We start from the raw sequence: 15,316 nt of genomic DNA, 5'->3' as shown, positions 1-15,316 counted from the left end.
GTGGGAGGCAGGGTGCCGCTGCCCCCAGACCACTGGGGCTCTGCTCTCCCAGGGTGGCACGAGGCCCCGGGCAATGGGGAGCAGCGTCCAGGGACCTCGTGGAGGGGTGACCTCTCTGCCGGGGCGGGAGCTGGGGCAGGCCCTCCGGGGCAGGGGGTTCTAGAAAGCCCCGGCAGCCGGGCCTGCACCGGGGGTAGGGGTGGGGGTGGGTGCTGGAGGGACCTGGGATGAGCCTGGCGCGCGAGCCAGAGCGGGGACCCCGGTGGGCGCAGGGCGGTGAGGGCGCGCCGAGGCGGGGTCTGGGCCCGGCTTGGCCTCCGGGGCGGGCTTCCAACCGCAGTCCCGGGGAGGAGCGGAGCCGGCGGGCGGTGGCGGGGACCCTCCGGCCGCGGTGGGGGACCGGGGCGAGCGGAGTGCGGGGTCGGGCAGCTCCTGAGCGGGTGACGAAGGAAGGGGGCCCGGGGCGGGTCGCGGGGCGGGGCTTCGGGGGGCGGTGACCCGGGCCGGCCCCGCAACGTCTCCCGCGGCCGCCCCCACGCGCCTCTGTGCCGCTGACCTCGGGGTGGGGGTGGGGTGTAGGGGGGGGTCGGGGCCTACGATTGGCGGCGGGGCACGGCCCGTGCGCGGATTGGTTGCCCCGGGGTTGGAGGGGCCGAGTCCGGGTCGCAGATCCCGCCCCCGAGCCTTGAAATCCGCAGCCTTGGGGAGGCGCTGGCAGAGCCGAAGCAGAGCCGAGCCGGGCTGCGACGTGAGGCGGGCGCACCGGCGCTGGGGAGCCCCGGGGCCGTCGGCGCGGCTGTGCTGCAGCCATGGGGTCGGCGGCGCTGGAGATCCTGGGCCTGGTGCTGTGCCTGGTGGGCTGGGTGGGCCTGATCCTGGCGTGCGGGCTGCCCATGTGGCAGGTGACCGCCTTCCTGGACCACAACATCGTGACGGCGCAGACCACCTGGAAGGGGCTGTGGATGTCGTGCGTGGTGCAGAGCACGGGCCACATGCAGTGCAAGGTGTACGAGTCTGTGCTGGCTCTGAGCACCGAGGTGCAGGCGGCGCGCGCTCTCACCGTGGGCGCGGTGCTGCTGGCGCTCGTCGCGCTCTTCGTGACCCTGGCGGGAGCGCAGTGCACCACCTGCGTGGCCCCGGGCGCGGGCAAGGCGCGCGTGGCGCTGGCGGGCGGCGCGCTGTACGCGCTGTGCGGCCTGCTGGCGCTGGTGCCGCTCTGCTGGTTCGCCAACATCGTGGTGCGCGAGTTCTACGACCCGGCCGTGCCCATGTCGCAGAAGTACGAGCTGGGCGCCGCGCTCTACATTGGCTGGGCCGCCTCGGCGCTGCTCCTGTGCGGCGGCGGCCTCGTATGCTGCGGCGCCTGGCTCTGCGCCGGCCGCCCCGACCTCGGCTTCCCGGTCAAGTATTCGGCGCCTCGGCGGCCGGCAGCCGGCGGCGACTACGACAAGAAGAACTACGTCTGAGGGCGCCGGGCCCCGCGGGTTCCCACCCCGCCAGCCACGCCCGCGAGCCGGAGGCCGGGAGCCCCGAATCGACGGACCGTGTCCTGGATGCACCGTGCGCGCGTCTGGAGTGACTTGATGGATTTCTTCTTACGTGCGCGGCGCTGGCCCCTTGTGGGTGGGTGCCAGACTGAAAATGCCACCTCCCTCCCCAACCCTCGGGGTCTTGGGTGGGCCGCCTTACTTCCCAGCAGCTCTCACCGATTGTAAAGGAGCAGACCGCGAGCCCGTCGGCCCCACCCAGCCCGGAGGCAAGATGCTGCAGGAGGGACCAACGTGTGCAGCCGCCGCTACCCCGTCCCTGGGGCCTCAATCCAGGGACTCAAGAGACTTAGCCTGGACCTCCCCGCCTCCCCCCAGCGGCTGTCCGGTCCTAGGCTTGTGGGTACCAGAACCTAGGCTGGGGGCTGGGGCTGCACTTTTGCTGCAGCTGGGGTGGGGGTGGGGGACAAGAATTTGCTTAGTAAATGGTTTGAACACCTTTCTACCTGTGTCCTGTCCTCTGTCCAGCACCCCCCTTCATCAGATGGCTTCTGAGGTGACCCCTTCCCCAAGCTGGACCCCGGGGCCCAAAGAGTGATGGCTGCATCCTGGGCCTCTGCCACCCTGTCACCTTCCCACCCACCCCCAGCAGTCACAGCCTCCAACCAGGAAGATGAGGTCCCCAGTCAGAGAAGTCAGTGCTGAGCCCTGGGGCCAGGGGCCAGGGGGTAGAGCCGCGCACCAGAGGCAAGGGTTTCTGCTGCCTCCCAGGGCCCATCTGCCCCTGCCCACCCCTGCCCAGCAGGACTCCACCAGGGGACACAGTGTCACCATGGGGAGGTGGTTCCAGCTGCCAGGTGCTGGAGAACTGCTTGGCCCAGCTCCAGCCTGTTACCCTAAGGTCCTCAGCCAGCCCCCTGTGTGCACCTTGCGTGGTCTCCAGGGACTGCAGCTTGGAGTCCACACTGCCTCAGCTGGACAACGGGATGGGGGTCCCCGAGGGCAGGCCAGGCTGGGGCATCTGGGGGAAGTCAGTCCAGTTGGCCTGTCCTAGGCACCTGGAATCAGCTTTTACCAAAAAGCTAGGGCAACAGGGCACAACAGCTGGATGGGGCCGCAGGAGAAGGACTGGCAGGGTGCCCCCTCGAAAGTGGGCCCAGAGGGCCTTGGAGCCGGCCCTGTGGTGGATTCCTAGAGTCACAGTGGACCCAATGGGTGTGATTTCCAGGGAAGGCAACCTCTCTGATGGCTGCAGCTCCCACGATGGCCACCAGCAACTGACCCCAGCCTCGCAGGGACCCGAGCAGCAGGGCTAGGGACACATCCCGAGTGGAGTGTGTGATCTAGAACCCTGAACCTGGGCAGGGCACACCCCCGCAAACCCCTTCCCAGGCCAGGGTGGCCCTCAGCTCCCTCAGGGCCCTGACCCAGCTCTGACTCCAAAGCACGGCCGCAGGGCTGCTCTAGATGGTGAGGTGGGCGGCTCAGGGGCCTGGGAAGTGGGGGAAGAGCCCACCCCATGTCCAAAAGCCACTGAGCACAGACATGCTGCACCCACCGCCGTGGGGCCCAGGGCAGGGGCCTGGGGTGCTGCTGAGGCCATGAAAAGGAAGAGTGGGGGGAGCAGGCGAGTTGGGCGGCGGGCAGGGGTCAGCACAAGTGCTTATATGGGGCCACCCTCCGGTAGTGGGGGCCTAGGGGGCCTAGAGGCCCAGGGGTGGGCCCCTCTTGAGCACAGAAGGCACAGGGAAGCCCCGGGCACCAGCCCGAGACCAGAGCCAAGATGTAAGAGCAGGACCTAAAATGAACAGTTTATTCCATTAAAATTCACCTTTCCCTGCATCTGAAACTAAGTCCATAATTTACACCTCAATAAAAGCCAAACGATATAAATAAGGAGATTGGTTCTGAAGAAATTAAACCTGGAAAAGAAAAAATAGAAAGAAAAGAGATGTCAAACAACTGCCACCCCCCAAGTCACCCCCGAACACACCACCCACCTGCCCCTCCCTCCATTTCAAATGCCAAAACTACAGCAGCCCAGATATGCCTTTCGTGATGTAAACCCAGGGCCTTCTGCAGGCAGTTCAGAGGGAGGGCCAGGGGCAGCCAGAGAGGCGAAGAGGGGGACACCCAAGGGTGGACAGGAGGGAGAGGGTTGCCTGGGGAGCAGCCTGTGCCCCGCTGCCCAGGAGGTCTGTGTGTGGCCTGTCCTCCCATACACCCCCCACTCCCCGAGCCCCCAGGCCCCACCAGGCAGGAGGGCAAAACACCAGTTCTTCCCCAGGGGATCCGAGGAGCTTAATGAAATTAGCTTCCTCCTAAATGCCCCATTGTGGCGATGCTGCAAAAATGTGCTCGCCCCAAATCTCCTGACCCGGAGAAGCCTCGTTTGTGGGGATTCAGGCTGAGAACCTGGAGGTGGGGGTAGGGGCTTTTACATTCAACAGTGTCGGACTGTGACCAGGGGAGCGCCACTGGACCCCCAAATCTGGCGCCTTTCGCGGACCACCACCCCCCTATCCCGACTCACCCTCAGGACAGGAGAGAAACGAGAGCGTCCAGAAACTTGCTCCGATCCTCTGCCTTCAGCTCAATTACTGCAGTAATGAAAGAACAACACTGGTGGGGTGGGGGTGAGTATGTGGGGGTGGAGTGGGGGTAAACATGTGGGGGTGAGCCAGGCTCCTAGAGAATCCACCCTTTTCCCAGCAGCCTCAAGACCTGGGCTCAACCCTCCAGCAGCTCTGAGCGCCGAGGGCCCTTGTAACAGCCGGATCTTCCCGACCTGAGCCCGCACTTCCCCGCCCCACTGGGTAGCGGCTCTTGGTCTATGGGAAGCCAGTGGGGACCGCCCAGCCGGGATGGGGGACGTGATAACACAGTCCCGGGCCTCTCCATGGTGGGTTGTGGAGTGGGAGGCCGTTGCCCGTCTCGGGGCCCTTCGGGCTCAGTGGAGTTTGGGAACCCTGGCCCCCATGCCCCCTGGTGAGGACGGCAGGAACACTGCAAGGGTGGGTTGGGGGCAGTAGGGCTCACAGGGCAGAAGTCTATTGGGTGACATGGCAGAAAGGGGCTTTCCGGGAGGGTGCAGGTCCAGCGCACTTTAAAACCCTCGGGGGAAAGCAAAAGTACAAGTATGGCCAGAAAACCCCACTACTGGTGTCTGGGGACGCCGGGCACTAGCCCCGTCCTCCTTGGTCAGCCCTGCCTGCACGTGAGGGCTGCATGGTCCCTGCCGCCTGGGTCTGCCAGAGCCAAGAGACAGCGGACCAGCAAGTGTGCATGGGCACTGGGCTGGGCCCGGAGCCTCCGGGGCTAGGTGGGACCTCCAGAGCTGCACTGTCAGGAGGAACTGGGCCCCAGGTGCCCGGGCAGCACCAGCCCTTCCCCCAGGGGCAGGGGGCTCACTGGCCGCGGCCTTCTCCCCGGAGGGGGAAAGCTATCCAGCACCTCCCTGGCTCCGCGGTGGGGTGGAGCTCTTACCTGACAGGTCAAAGTGGTTGTGCAGCGTCCGGGAGCTGGTGCTCTCCGCGGCCTTCTCAAACGCCCTCCCGAAGAAGCTGTGGGTTACAAGCTGGCTCAGGTGCAGGGCTGCTGCCAGGGACCCTCCCCATGCCTGCCTAGCCCTGCCCAGTCTGCACTTGGCCCCTCCTGGCCCCACTCCCACCAGCCCCCAGGTGAGCAGGGCCTCTTGACCTGCCCTGCCTATGCATTTCACCACCCCTCTGCACAGCCCCTGTGCCCCCTGGCTGCACTCAGCCTCAGTGTCCCTGGTGAACCTTCCTTGGCCCAGCCACCAGTAGCTGGGAAGACCAGCAGGTCTCAGACAAGATAGTCATAGCAGGGCAGGGGTAGGGGGAGCCTGCAGGGCTGGGGTGGTCAGAATGCACCCCAGGATGCAGAGGGTGCAGGCACTCAGGTCCACCATCCCTAAGAGGTCACCATGGCAGGAAGCATGCTGGAGAGGGGGCCTGGACCAGGCTGGAAAGGCCGGGTGCTCTACACTTGGGCAGCCCCCATGGAGCATGTGGTCAGGAGTGGGCTGTGAGAAGCCCTGGCCAGTGCTGACCCCAGCTGCACCTTGCTGACCATGAGCCCCAGGCCAGCAATGGCACTTTGCAAAGCATCCTGGTGGCAGGGGAAGCCCACCATTTACATGTTGTTCCCAAATCCTGGGGCCCTAGAGGGGCAAAGACCCCCAGCTGTGGGCTTAGATGGCTTCAGAACTTGAGTGTCAAAGAGACAGATAGTCCTCAGTCCAGCAAGCCTGGGGAATGGGTGTAGCATGCCTAGGGGTGCCTTGAGGGTCCCCCCACTTGGGACCTCCTGGGAACATGGGGCTCCGTGCCATGAGTCTGGGAGAGGAAGACCCTGGGTCAGGGTGGCAGACCCACGGCCCCCACGCCTGCTAAAGGAGGGAGGGAGGGAGGCGGGAAGCAGGAGGGACCCGCCCGTGACACACAGTGGGGAGAACAGCCCTGAGGATGCAGGGAAGGGCTGGGGGCATCTCAGAAGACATGAGGGCAGCTTCTCAGCCATGCACAGCTAGCATGGCGGTCGCACCCCATCCCTAATAGCATGCTGAGGGCAGCCTGGGTGCCCGGCACCGGAGTGATGCCTGGACCGGATGCCATGGCACCCACCAAAGTGTGCAGATAGCAGGAAGAGGCGACCGGAAGCCGTGATGAGCGAGCATCATGCTGCCCTCCCCACTACCCCCTGCTCACTTCTTCCTGTCCGAGCTGTCTGTCTCCGGTGGCACGCCCACCACTGTCACGGTGCCCTGCTCGGCGCTCAGGGGCGCGGCCATCACCAAGGGCAGCAGCTTGCAGCGCCGGTTCTTGGTCTGGGGAGGTAGAGCAGAGCCACCAGCGCCCAGCTCAGGAGTTGCCAGGGTTGCTCACCCACAGCCCTCTGTGCTGACTTGTCAACTGATCATGTGGGGGCAAGGCCCTCGCAGGTGTGTTTTGAAACTGAGCCACAGGTGTAAGCCCCTGTGAAGCCCATGTAAGTTTCACCTGTGGGATCTGTACTGCCCAAGCACCCTTCCTCGCCCTGAGTGGGGGTCCTGGAGGGCACCCCAAGCTGCCTTGTACCCTGTGGTCTGCAGGTGCTATTGTTCATTTGCACGTGGTGCTTTCTGGACTCGGCTGGGTGGTAGGCATCCACCTGCAGTGCCGGCTGTTCCAGGGAGTGTGCCCCCAGGGCATGTGGGAAGTGTGCCCTGGGCTGCAGCCTGCTGTTCTGCTGCAGGTCCAAGCTGGTCCCTAACCATGTGTGAGCCCCTGTGAGCATGTGTCTGTGTGCGTGCACCACATAATGCCCGTGTGTGTGTGCTGTGTGTGCACAGCAGTGCCCGCGTTTGAGTGTGTGGGTACACTGCAGTGCCCAGCAGCTCAGGCTCTCCAAGGACTCCAAGGGTTTTCCATGGGCACCAGCTCAGTGTCAGGTCAGAGACCAAGTTCATCACGCGGAGGTTGGGGGCCAGTGTTGACATTCCCCCATGTGCACCTGCACACATATGCCCCCAGCCCCAAAGCCATAGGCAGCGTCCCAATGCCCACCTGCATCTGTGTGCCTAAATGCTAAATGCAAGGGGCCCAAGCCATACCTCTTCCCTGGCTGTCCTGCCTCCCCAGTATGTGGTAGGTTTGGACATCTGCTCGGGCCAGTGTCTTGTGGCCAGGTGGGCTGCCACACCCTCGTGGCCCACAGTGCTGCCAACCCCACTCTTGTCATGTTCCTTGGAGAACCCCCTAGTGCCCCAGCACCCCAGAGCTGGCACCCCCACATCACATGCCCTGATGCAGCAGGCAGCAGCCTTGGCCTCCTGCTGCACCCTCTGTGCCTCATAAAGCTGCAGGCAGACCCTGCTGCCCTTCCCCACCATTTCCCCCAAAGGCCCTAGGACATTTCTTTCCTCTCACCGGGCCTCAAGGCTCCATACAGTCTCCCTGCTGGGACCCCCTTGCCCTCCCCAGCCTCCTTCATGTTCCTGCCCCAGCCCCTTGGCCAACCCCTGAGGGGTTCAGCCCTTGCTGTATCCCCTATCCTCCTCTAGGAGACTCTCCCAGACCTCCTGTAAGGAGTACTGGTCCTTCCCAGCTCCCATCCTTATTCTCCTCCCTCTTCCCCAGGCATGGGCCACCACCCAACTGTGCACGCATGCCTGCCCCCTTGCCAACATGCGGGCTCCCCGCGCAGAGATGTGTTTCCCTTATCCCAGGCTGCTGGGGCCAAGGGTGACCAGGCATGCAAACCAGCCTGGCAGATGGCAGTGACTCAATAAATGTCCGGTAAATGAGTGGATCCTGGGGAATGGGCACCAAGTCACCCATTTGACAGATGAGGAAAACGAGGCTCAGACATCAGCTCATCCACCTTCACAGGCTACTGGCGAATCAGGAGGCTGAGGCTGAAAGCAGCCTGCAGGACTCAAAGTGTATGTTTTGTCCATGTACCAGTCTTTCGGCGTGGCGCTGCTTGTGGTCTCCACCTATTGCTCATAAGCCCATTTTACTGGGCAGCATGAGGTGACTTCAGGCTCCTGTCACCCATCTTGTTTAAAGGCGCCCCAGCAGACATCCCCTCATTTGAGGGCAGAGTGACAACATGCAGGGCCCATCCTTTGCCTGATGTGGCTGGGTAAAGGACTCCTGCCCAAGTGCCAGCAGAGTTAGGGGGGCCAAAGTCAGGAAGGGACCAGGAGACAGGGCCAGGCACAGAAGGCAGAGCATCAGCCCGGGCAGTCGACTTTAGCTTGGGAGGCATGTCTGTGCTATACCCGGCCTTACCTCTCCTGACCTGCAGGAGGTGAGCAGAAGCCCCTGCCCTTCCCAGCAGGCCTCTCCCACCTCGCAGCCACTCGCAGGACTGGAGTGGGTGGGCTGGAAGTTTGTTGAGGGCCAGCTGAGGACAGCCCGGCTCAGACCCTGCAGCTGGCTGCCTTCCTGTGCCCCCCACCCACCTGCACACGGGGACACTTACCGAGCACACAAAGGACTTGAGCAGGTGCCGGCTGAGCAGGCCCAGAGACACTGGCCTGGAGAACAGCAGGATGTCGGGAGTGCCCTGGCGGGAGGGGACGGACAGGGTGAGTGGTGGCCTTGGCATCAGAGCCCGGGGCCTGGGGGTCCGCGTGTGGGGGGCCCGACCTCCGTGAGGGAGCAGTAGAGGAAGGGGCCCTGGGAGATGATGAGGTTGGTACAGAGGCAGCTGGCGATGGTCTGCTGGGTGGCCCGCAGATGCTTCTTGGCAAGTTCCAGGCCGTGGTACAGCTGGCCCAGGTTAGTCCTGCAACACGGGCAGACACGTGACTTTGGCAACCCTGGGCAAGGATGCTTGGTAAAATAACACAAAGTCCCAGATTCCGGGTTCTGGGAGGGGATTGAGGGATAAGACTTTGTCTTCTTTCCTTCTTGAGTTCCCTCCAAGGAAGGAAAGGTGATGGGGCATCTTTTTTTTTTTTTTTTTTTACATGGGCAGGCACCAGGAAGCCAACCCGGGTCCTCTGGCATGGCAGGCAACCATTCTTGCATTCTTGCCTGCTGAGCCACCGTGGCCCTGGGGCATCTTCTGGAAGCAGAACGGTGACAGTGGGATGACCCCACAACGCAGACCCAGTGCACATACCTGGGACACTGTCGGAGAGGAGTAGGGACGGCAAATCCTACCATCTGACCGCAGAATTTTACCCTCCCCACAAAAGAGAAGGTTCCCCTTTCAATACAGTGAGGAAATAGGGCCTTCAAGAAAAGCCTCTGCACTCTGCAGTTAGGATTTCCAAAGGGTCATAGTCAGCTTCCCACCCACCCAGATGAAGTGACACCTTACAGCCAGGAAGCCATGCCTGGAGACCCAGAGCTCAGCCAGGCTTCCACAGCCCCTGTCTTAAATAAGAAGGAGCACCAGACATCTGAAAAAGGCTTGTGGCCAGAAAAAATGACCCTGGAGGAAACAGAGAATTCCAGAAACAAAAAACCCAAATTCACTTTAAAAAGACTTAGGGAATGATTACACTCCTAAACCAAGAACAGGATGTTATGAAAAAGGAACAATCAGAAACTAAAAAGTGTTTGTTGGAATGAAAATGATTGCAAAAACTAAATAAATAACTTGTAGCTTAGAGGATGAAGTCATGAAATGCTTCGTCTACATTGGTGAGAAGACTAAGACGTGGAAACTGTATGGGGGAAAAATAAGAGACAGAGCATCATTCCAACAGGCCTGGAAATAAAGAATATAAAAACACTGATGTATGTGTGTACTTGGTGGACAGAAATAAATAATGCAAAAGTATTCTCAAGTTGAGAGGCAAGGGTCTGGAGGAGTTCACTGAGAATCCAGTACAATACACAGAACAAAATCCACCCTAGAAAAGAAAAGATTCTCAAAGCTTCATGGATGGAATGGGGCAGGGGAGGTCATTTGCAAAGAAATAAAAATCAAAATGGCTTAGTCTTCTTGCTGGCAGCACTGGCTGTTGGAATACACTGGAGCAATGGAGTTCATATTCAAGGGGAAATTATCTTCACCCTTGAATTCTATACGGAGCTACATGAGGGAGTAAGCTAAAAACGACAGATGAATTCTAAGAAACACTGGATCTAACGCAGGCATGCAGCAAAGGCCTAGAGACCTGCAGGTACAGCCTGGAGTGGCAAGACAAGAGTCCTGGGTTCTCCAGGAAAAAAAGGAGCTCAGGAAACATCCCTGTTGGAAGGTGAGTTGGAAAAATAAAATTGTATGCAATGAAAGAGGCAATTAAAAACTCCAGGAAAAACAAAGAGCTGTACCAGAAAGTAATAGAAAAACACTATACATCATTGACTCTGAAATATTTTGTTAAGTGTGATAAAGTAAAACTATTTCTCAATTTTTATAATTTATAATTGATCTACAGCCAAAGATGAGATGCCATATAACCTTTCTCTAGCCTTTGGTTAAATGTTATCAACCCTGAATACGGAAAAGCTTAGATTTTAGAAATTGGGAGGGAGGAGGGCAGAGAGCTGAGAAAGGTAGGGATGCTAACATTCTTTCCTTGACAAGGTAGGGAGACAGGACGCCCTGGTGAAGTTACAAAGAACCTAAAATGATGGTCTCCCTGTTCCAACAGGAGGAGAAGGAGAGCAGCAATGGCATGAATGCCTCTTTGTCATAGCAGGAAGTCAACAATATTTAAAACAGAGCCACCAATTTTGGGAAGATGAGGGCAGAGTGGTGGTACAGCATTTGGACCTTTCCATATTTCTGAAATATGGAAAGCTGAAAACAGACAGAGCAACTTGATTTGATTGCAAAGCCAACACCACAAACACCAAATATAAGCAGGTGGGAACAAAACAACTAGACACAGACTGGGGTACTGTGGGCCTTGGAGTAGGAGGAGGCAGAGAAGCAGCAGGACCTAAGAACAACGGAAAATTCCAGGGAACAGCCAATAGATTTTTCAGCCAACTGGGGAGCTTGGCTGGGCCATCTGAGAACAACGCCTAAAGCTGAGAGGGGCTTGCTGCATGCATGAGCACGAGTACAAGGACTGTGGAGAGATATACGGGGTCAGTGTGTGAGGAAGTCTCGTCTGACCCACCAGGGTCCTGTCACACTGGGCACTTCACTGAGGAGAAGCTGCTGAGAATGGAATCAAAAGCTAGCAGGATAGGGACAGTAAAGAAAAGGTACAAATAAAAAATGCACCGAGATCACACCGGAGGTTTTAGCCAGGGCAACTAGGAAAGAAAAAGAAATAAAATGCATTTAGATTAGAAAGAAGTAAAAACTACCCCTAGTTACAGATGACATGTTCTTGTATAAAGAAAATCCTAAGGAAATCACCAAAAAAAAAAGCTTATAGAAGTAATAAATGAGTTCAGCAAGTTTATGCATATGAAATCAATATTTAAAAAAATCAATGTTTCTATACAGTAGTAACGAACAAGCCAAAAATGAAAGTAAGAAAACAAATTCATTTAGAATAGCATCAAAACAAAAATATGATACCTAGGAATAAATTTATCAAAAGAACTGCAAAAGTTCATACTCTTAAGTCTATAGAATTTGCTGGAAGAAATTAAAGATCTAAACAAGTGGAGAACATCCCATGTTCATGGATCTGGGACTGAACACTGTTAATTGACAGCACTCCCCATCAGAGTTCCAGCTGGCTTCTTTGTAAAAATGGTCACAATGATCTTAAAATTCAGGTGTAATTGCAGAGGAACCCCCCAGTAGCCAAAACCAAATCCTGAAAAATAATAAAGTAGGACTCATGATTTTTTATTTCAAAACTTGCTATAAGCAATGGATATCAAGACAGTGCAGTGGTGGCATAAAAATAGATTATTATAGTTCGATGGAGTAGATCTGAGAGCCCAAAATTAAACTCTTACATTTACAATCAACTGATTCTCAATGACAGTGCTAAAACAATTCAATGGGGAAAGAATGTCCTTTTCAACAAATGGTGGTGCTAGGACAATTAGATGTCCACATTCAGGAGAATGAAGCTGGATCCCTTCCTTTCACCAAACACAAACGTTAACTTCACATGGATAAAAGGCCTAAATTTAAGAGCTAACAGTATAAAACTCTTGGTAGAAACATGGGTGTAAATCTTTCTGACCTTGGACTAGGCAACGATTTTTTAGGTATGACAGCAGAAGCACAAGCAACCAAATAGAATATAGGTAAATTGGATTTAATAAAGATTTTAAACTTTTGTACCTCAAAGGACAAGAAGGCAAAAAGACCGCTCACAGAAAGAGAGAAAATACTTGGAAATTATATATCTGATAAGGGTTTAATATCCAGAATATATAAAGAACCCCTGTAACTCAGCAACTGAAAGAGAAACAAGCCAATTACAAAAAGGGCCAAGGTTCACTGATGAATTTTACCAAACATTCCAAGAATTAATATCAAGCTTGCTCAAATTCTTCAAAAAATCTGAGGACAAGGAAACACTTCCTAACTCATTTTGTGAGGTCCAAATCACCCTTATATCAAGTGAGATAAAGATACCACAAAAGAAGAAAATTATGGACCAGTATCTCTTATGAATAGTGATGCAAAAACTCTCAACAAAACAATAGCAAATAATGTGCTGAATCCAACAGCACATTAAAAAGAAGTATACACCAACATCAAGGGAGATTTATCCAAGGCAGGTAAGGATGGTTCAACAGAAGAAAATAAAGAACAAGGGAAAATAGCATGATCACCTCAACTGACAGAAAAGGCATTTGACAAAATCCAGTCCCATTCTCGCCAAAACCCTTAGAAAGCAGGGATAGAAGGAAATTTCTCAGCATGATAAACGGCATATACGACAAACACGCAGCTAACATGATTTCAGTGGTGACTGACAGCTTTCCCTCTAAGGTAGAAACAACCTTTTCCCGTTGAATGTCCACCAGCAGATGAATGGATAAATGAAATGTGGCCTATCTGTACGAGAGAATATTATTTGGCCATAAAGAGGGATGAAGTTCTGATATATGCTAAAACCTGGATGGACTCTGAAAAACCTATGCTTTGTGAAAGAGGCCAGTCACAAAGACCACGTATTATATGATTCCGTTTACAAGAAACACCCAGAATAGCAAATTCCTGCAGTCAGCAGAGGAGAGGGTGCTTAGAGCATGGAGGGATGGGGAATTGGGGGTGATACCTAAGGGGAGCAGAGTTTCTTTTTGGAGTGATAAAAATGTTCTAAAATTAGACTGTGGCGATGTTCATATGACCCTGAAAATGTACTAAAAGCCCGGATTGTATGTTTTAAACCGATCATTTGCACAGCATATGGATTCTATCTCAATAAAGCTGTTGTTAAAAAAAAAAAGGTGCTAGGGAACTGAACGAGGAAATCCCAGAAAGCAGACTTCCAGCTTTTTTTAAACAGAAAAGGACCTCTGGGAAATTGGTAAAAACAGTCTGGATGAAGGCTCCTCCCCAAAAGCCGGGGAAACGAAATTCACCCAAAAATGAGTAACAAGAAAGTACTGAGGTCTAATCCCATTCAAAGATATCATAAGATAAAAGAGAAAAAGGAGCAGAACAGTACCTCAGATGATGACGAAAACACAACCACAACAAAATGAAAGAAAGATGTGCCAAAAAAAAAGATAAAAACGGGGGCATTCCGTTTCAAAACAAGCCAAAAGGCATGAAGACATCTTGGGAAAAGGGAGAAATAATTAGAAATGAAAAATAATTGAGAAACAAAGACTAGGGGAAACATAGAAATGAATAAACACAACAAATAATGCCTTAAGAAAGAATGAACCATAACTGGGCTATACAAATAATTTGAAAGGGGATCTAAAAGGTTTCTGACCTAAATAGCCAACTGTACAGTACACTTTCAAACTTTTTTAGGGTATAGTTGGTATAATTTTAAATCCTATTCAATAAGCTTGTAAAAGACATTAAAATTAAGTTATAACGTTAAAAAGAGAGAATGAGGTGAAAAGGAGGATGGACCTAAAAATCAAAAAGAGTTTAAGAGAAGAAGACACACACTGAACATGGGCAGCAGGTGTGTGGGGTGGCCCTGCCCAATGGCCTGTGACTCGGGCTCATGATTGTGCAGCCTCTGCAGTTCACAGCCACTCACACACCCCAGTGGTGAGTGTGAGGCCCGAGGCAGGTTCCAGGGACCAAGAGCCTGGGCACAGCCCCTACCTGGAGAGACTGTCCAGAGCCCGGATGAAGTTGCCGGTCCCCGAGCTGTCCTTCTCGGGGCTCTCCATCAGGGACATGGTGGCGAAGACTACGTCGCTGGCCAGGAACTTGTTCTTGAACCCGAAGTGGATGCTGAAAGTCTGCATGCGTATGTCTTTCATCCTGGGTGGGAGGAGAGGACGCAGCCGTCCCCCTGGAGCGTGGGGGCATGACCTCCAAGGGTGCAGCAGGTGGGCTCTCTAAGGTCCCTGGCATGGCCATGCTGGTAAAAGGACAAGGTGGGCGGACACCCAGACATACCAGCCCACAGAAGCCTGAGGCCGTTTAGCTGCTGGGGGTGAGCAGCGGGCAGCCTCGCTGGGTGCCATACCTCATGCCTCCCTGTAACAAGACCAGTTCTCCGTCCCCTGCCTGCCCGGTTCACAGCCGGATCTGAGGGTGCCCAAGGACCCGGATGGGTAGAATTTGCTGGAGTCCAGCCCCAGGGGTTTGCGTACAGACGGCAGAAGCTGCCCCCCACCCAGGCTCTCTCCCTCGGCTCCTCAGATGTGGGCCTTTCAGCCAGGGATTAGAGGATCCAGAACTTTATGACATTTAAAAAACTTCCTTTTTTGGCGGGGGGGGGGTGCGCGGGGTGCATGGTCTAGGAATCGAACCTGGGTCTCCCACATGAAAGGCAGGCGTTGTAACCACTGAACTACCCGTGCACCCCTGAACTTCCATTTTTAACCAAAAGAAAGTATTCAGGGCATGGTTGGACTCGGGTCATGCTCACTTCTCCATTCCTAGTTTTTGTATTAGTTTAGGGATTTAGTTCAAAGCCTACACTTAAAGAGAAGCCTGTCTGGAGAAAATGTTGTCCTTTACCCGTATTTATTTGCAGACTCTTCAATCATTTCCTGCAAATTCTCCTTCAAGGAAATATCCATGGACTGGAACTTCTGTTTCACTTGCTTTAGTGGAAGCCTAGGGGGAAGGAGACCCCAGTCAGTACAGTGGTTCTGGTCCAAATTGAGACCATCAGGACACGAACAGGGCAGGAAGGGCCCCACAAACCCAAACGGGGGCACAGCTGTCTTTGCGTTTCAGTCCTGGGTGAAGGGCAAAGCATGTATGGTGAAGCTCCACTGAGTCCCAAGAGG

General features: G+C 55.1%; 2 protein-coding genes across 6 annotated transcripts in view; one reads left to right on the top strand and one right to left on the bottom strand.

Moving 5' to 3' along the window:
- The first annotated feature begins 619 nt into the window (after positions 1-619).
- CLDN5 (claudin 5) lies at positions 620-1,990 on the top strand. The gene has a single exon (XM_077160347.1). The coding sequence runs from the start codon at positions 810-812 to the stop codon at positions 1,464-1,466; it is 657 nt and encodes a 218-aa protein (XP_077016462.1). The 5' UTR covers positions 620-809; the 3' UTR covers positions 1,467-1,990.
- A 1,308-nt stretch (positions 1,991-3,298) lies between these two features.
- Positions 3,299-15,316, bottom strand: part of CDC45 (cell division cycle 45) — a 39,491-nt gene continuing 27,473 nt past the window's right edge. For 4 of the 5 annotated variants that reach the window (XM_077160342.1, XM_077160343.1, XM_077160345.1 and 1 more), the window contains 8 exons: positions 15,042-15,140; positions 14,175-14,336; positions 8,645-8,783; positions 8,478-8,561; positions 6,218-6,336; positions 4,974-5,050; positions 4,021-4,087; positions 3,299-3,409 (listed from right to left, as the gene is read on the bottom strand). In XM_077160342.1, the coding sequence (XP_077016457.1) occupies positions 4,023-4,087; positions 4,974-5,050; positions 6,218-6,336; positions 8,478-8,561; positions 8,645-8,783; positions 14,175-14,336; positions 15,042-15,140 (745 nt within the window). In that variant the 3' untranslated portion in view covers positions 3,299-3,409; positions 4,021-4,022. Of the gene's footprint in view, positions 3,410-4,020; positions 4,088-4,973; positions 5,051-6,217; positions 6,337-8,477; positions 8,562-8,644; positions 8,784-14,174; positions 14,337-15,041; positions 15,141-15,316 lie in introns of those variants that run through there. The other variant, XR_013175712.1, reaches the window with a different exon arrangement.

The sequence above is a fragment of the Tamandua tetradactyla genome, chromosome 5 (assembly GCF_023851605.1).
Source record: "Tamandua tetradactyla isolate mTamTet1 chromosome 5, mTamTet1.pri, whole genome shotgun sequence".
NCBI classification, from domain to species: Eukaryota; Metazoa; Chordata; class Mammalia; order Pilosa; family Myrmecophagidae; genus Tamandua; species Tamandua tetradactyla.
The sequence above is the reverse complement of the archived record's forward strand: the minus strand, read 5'-3'. Positions and strand labels throughout refer to the sequence as shown.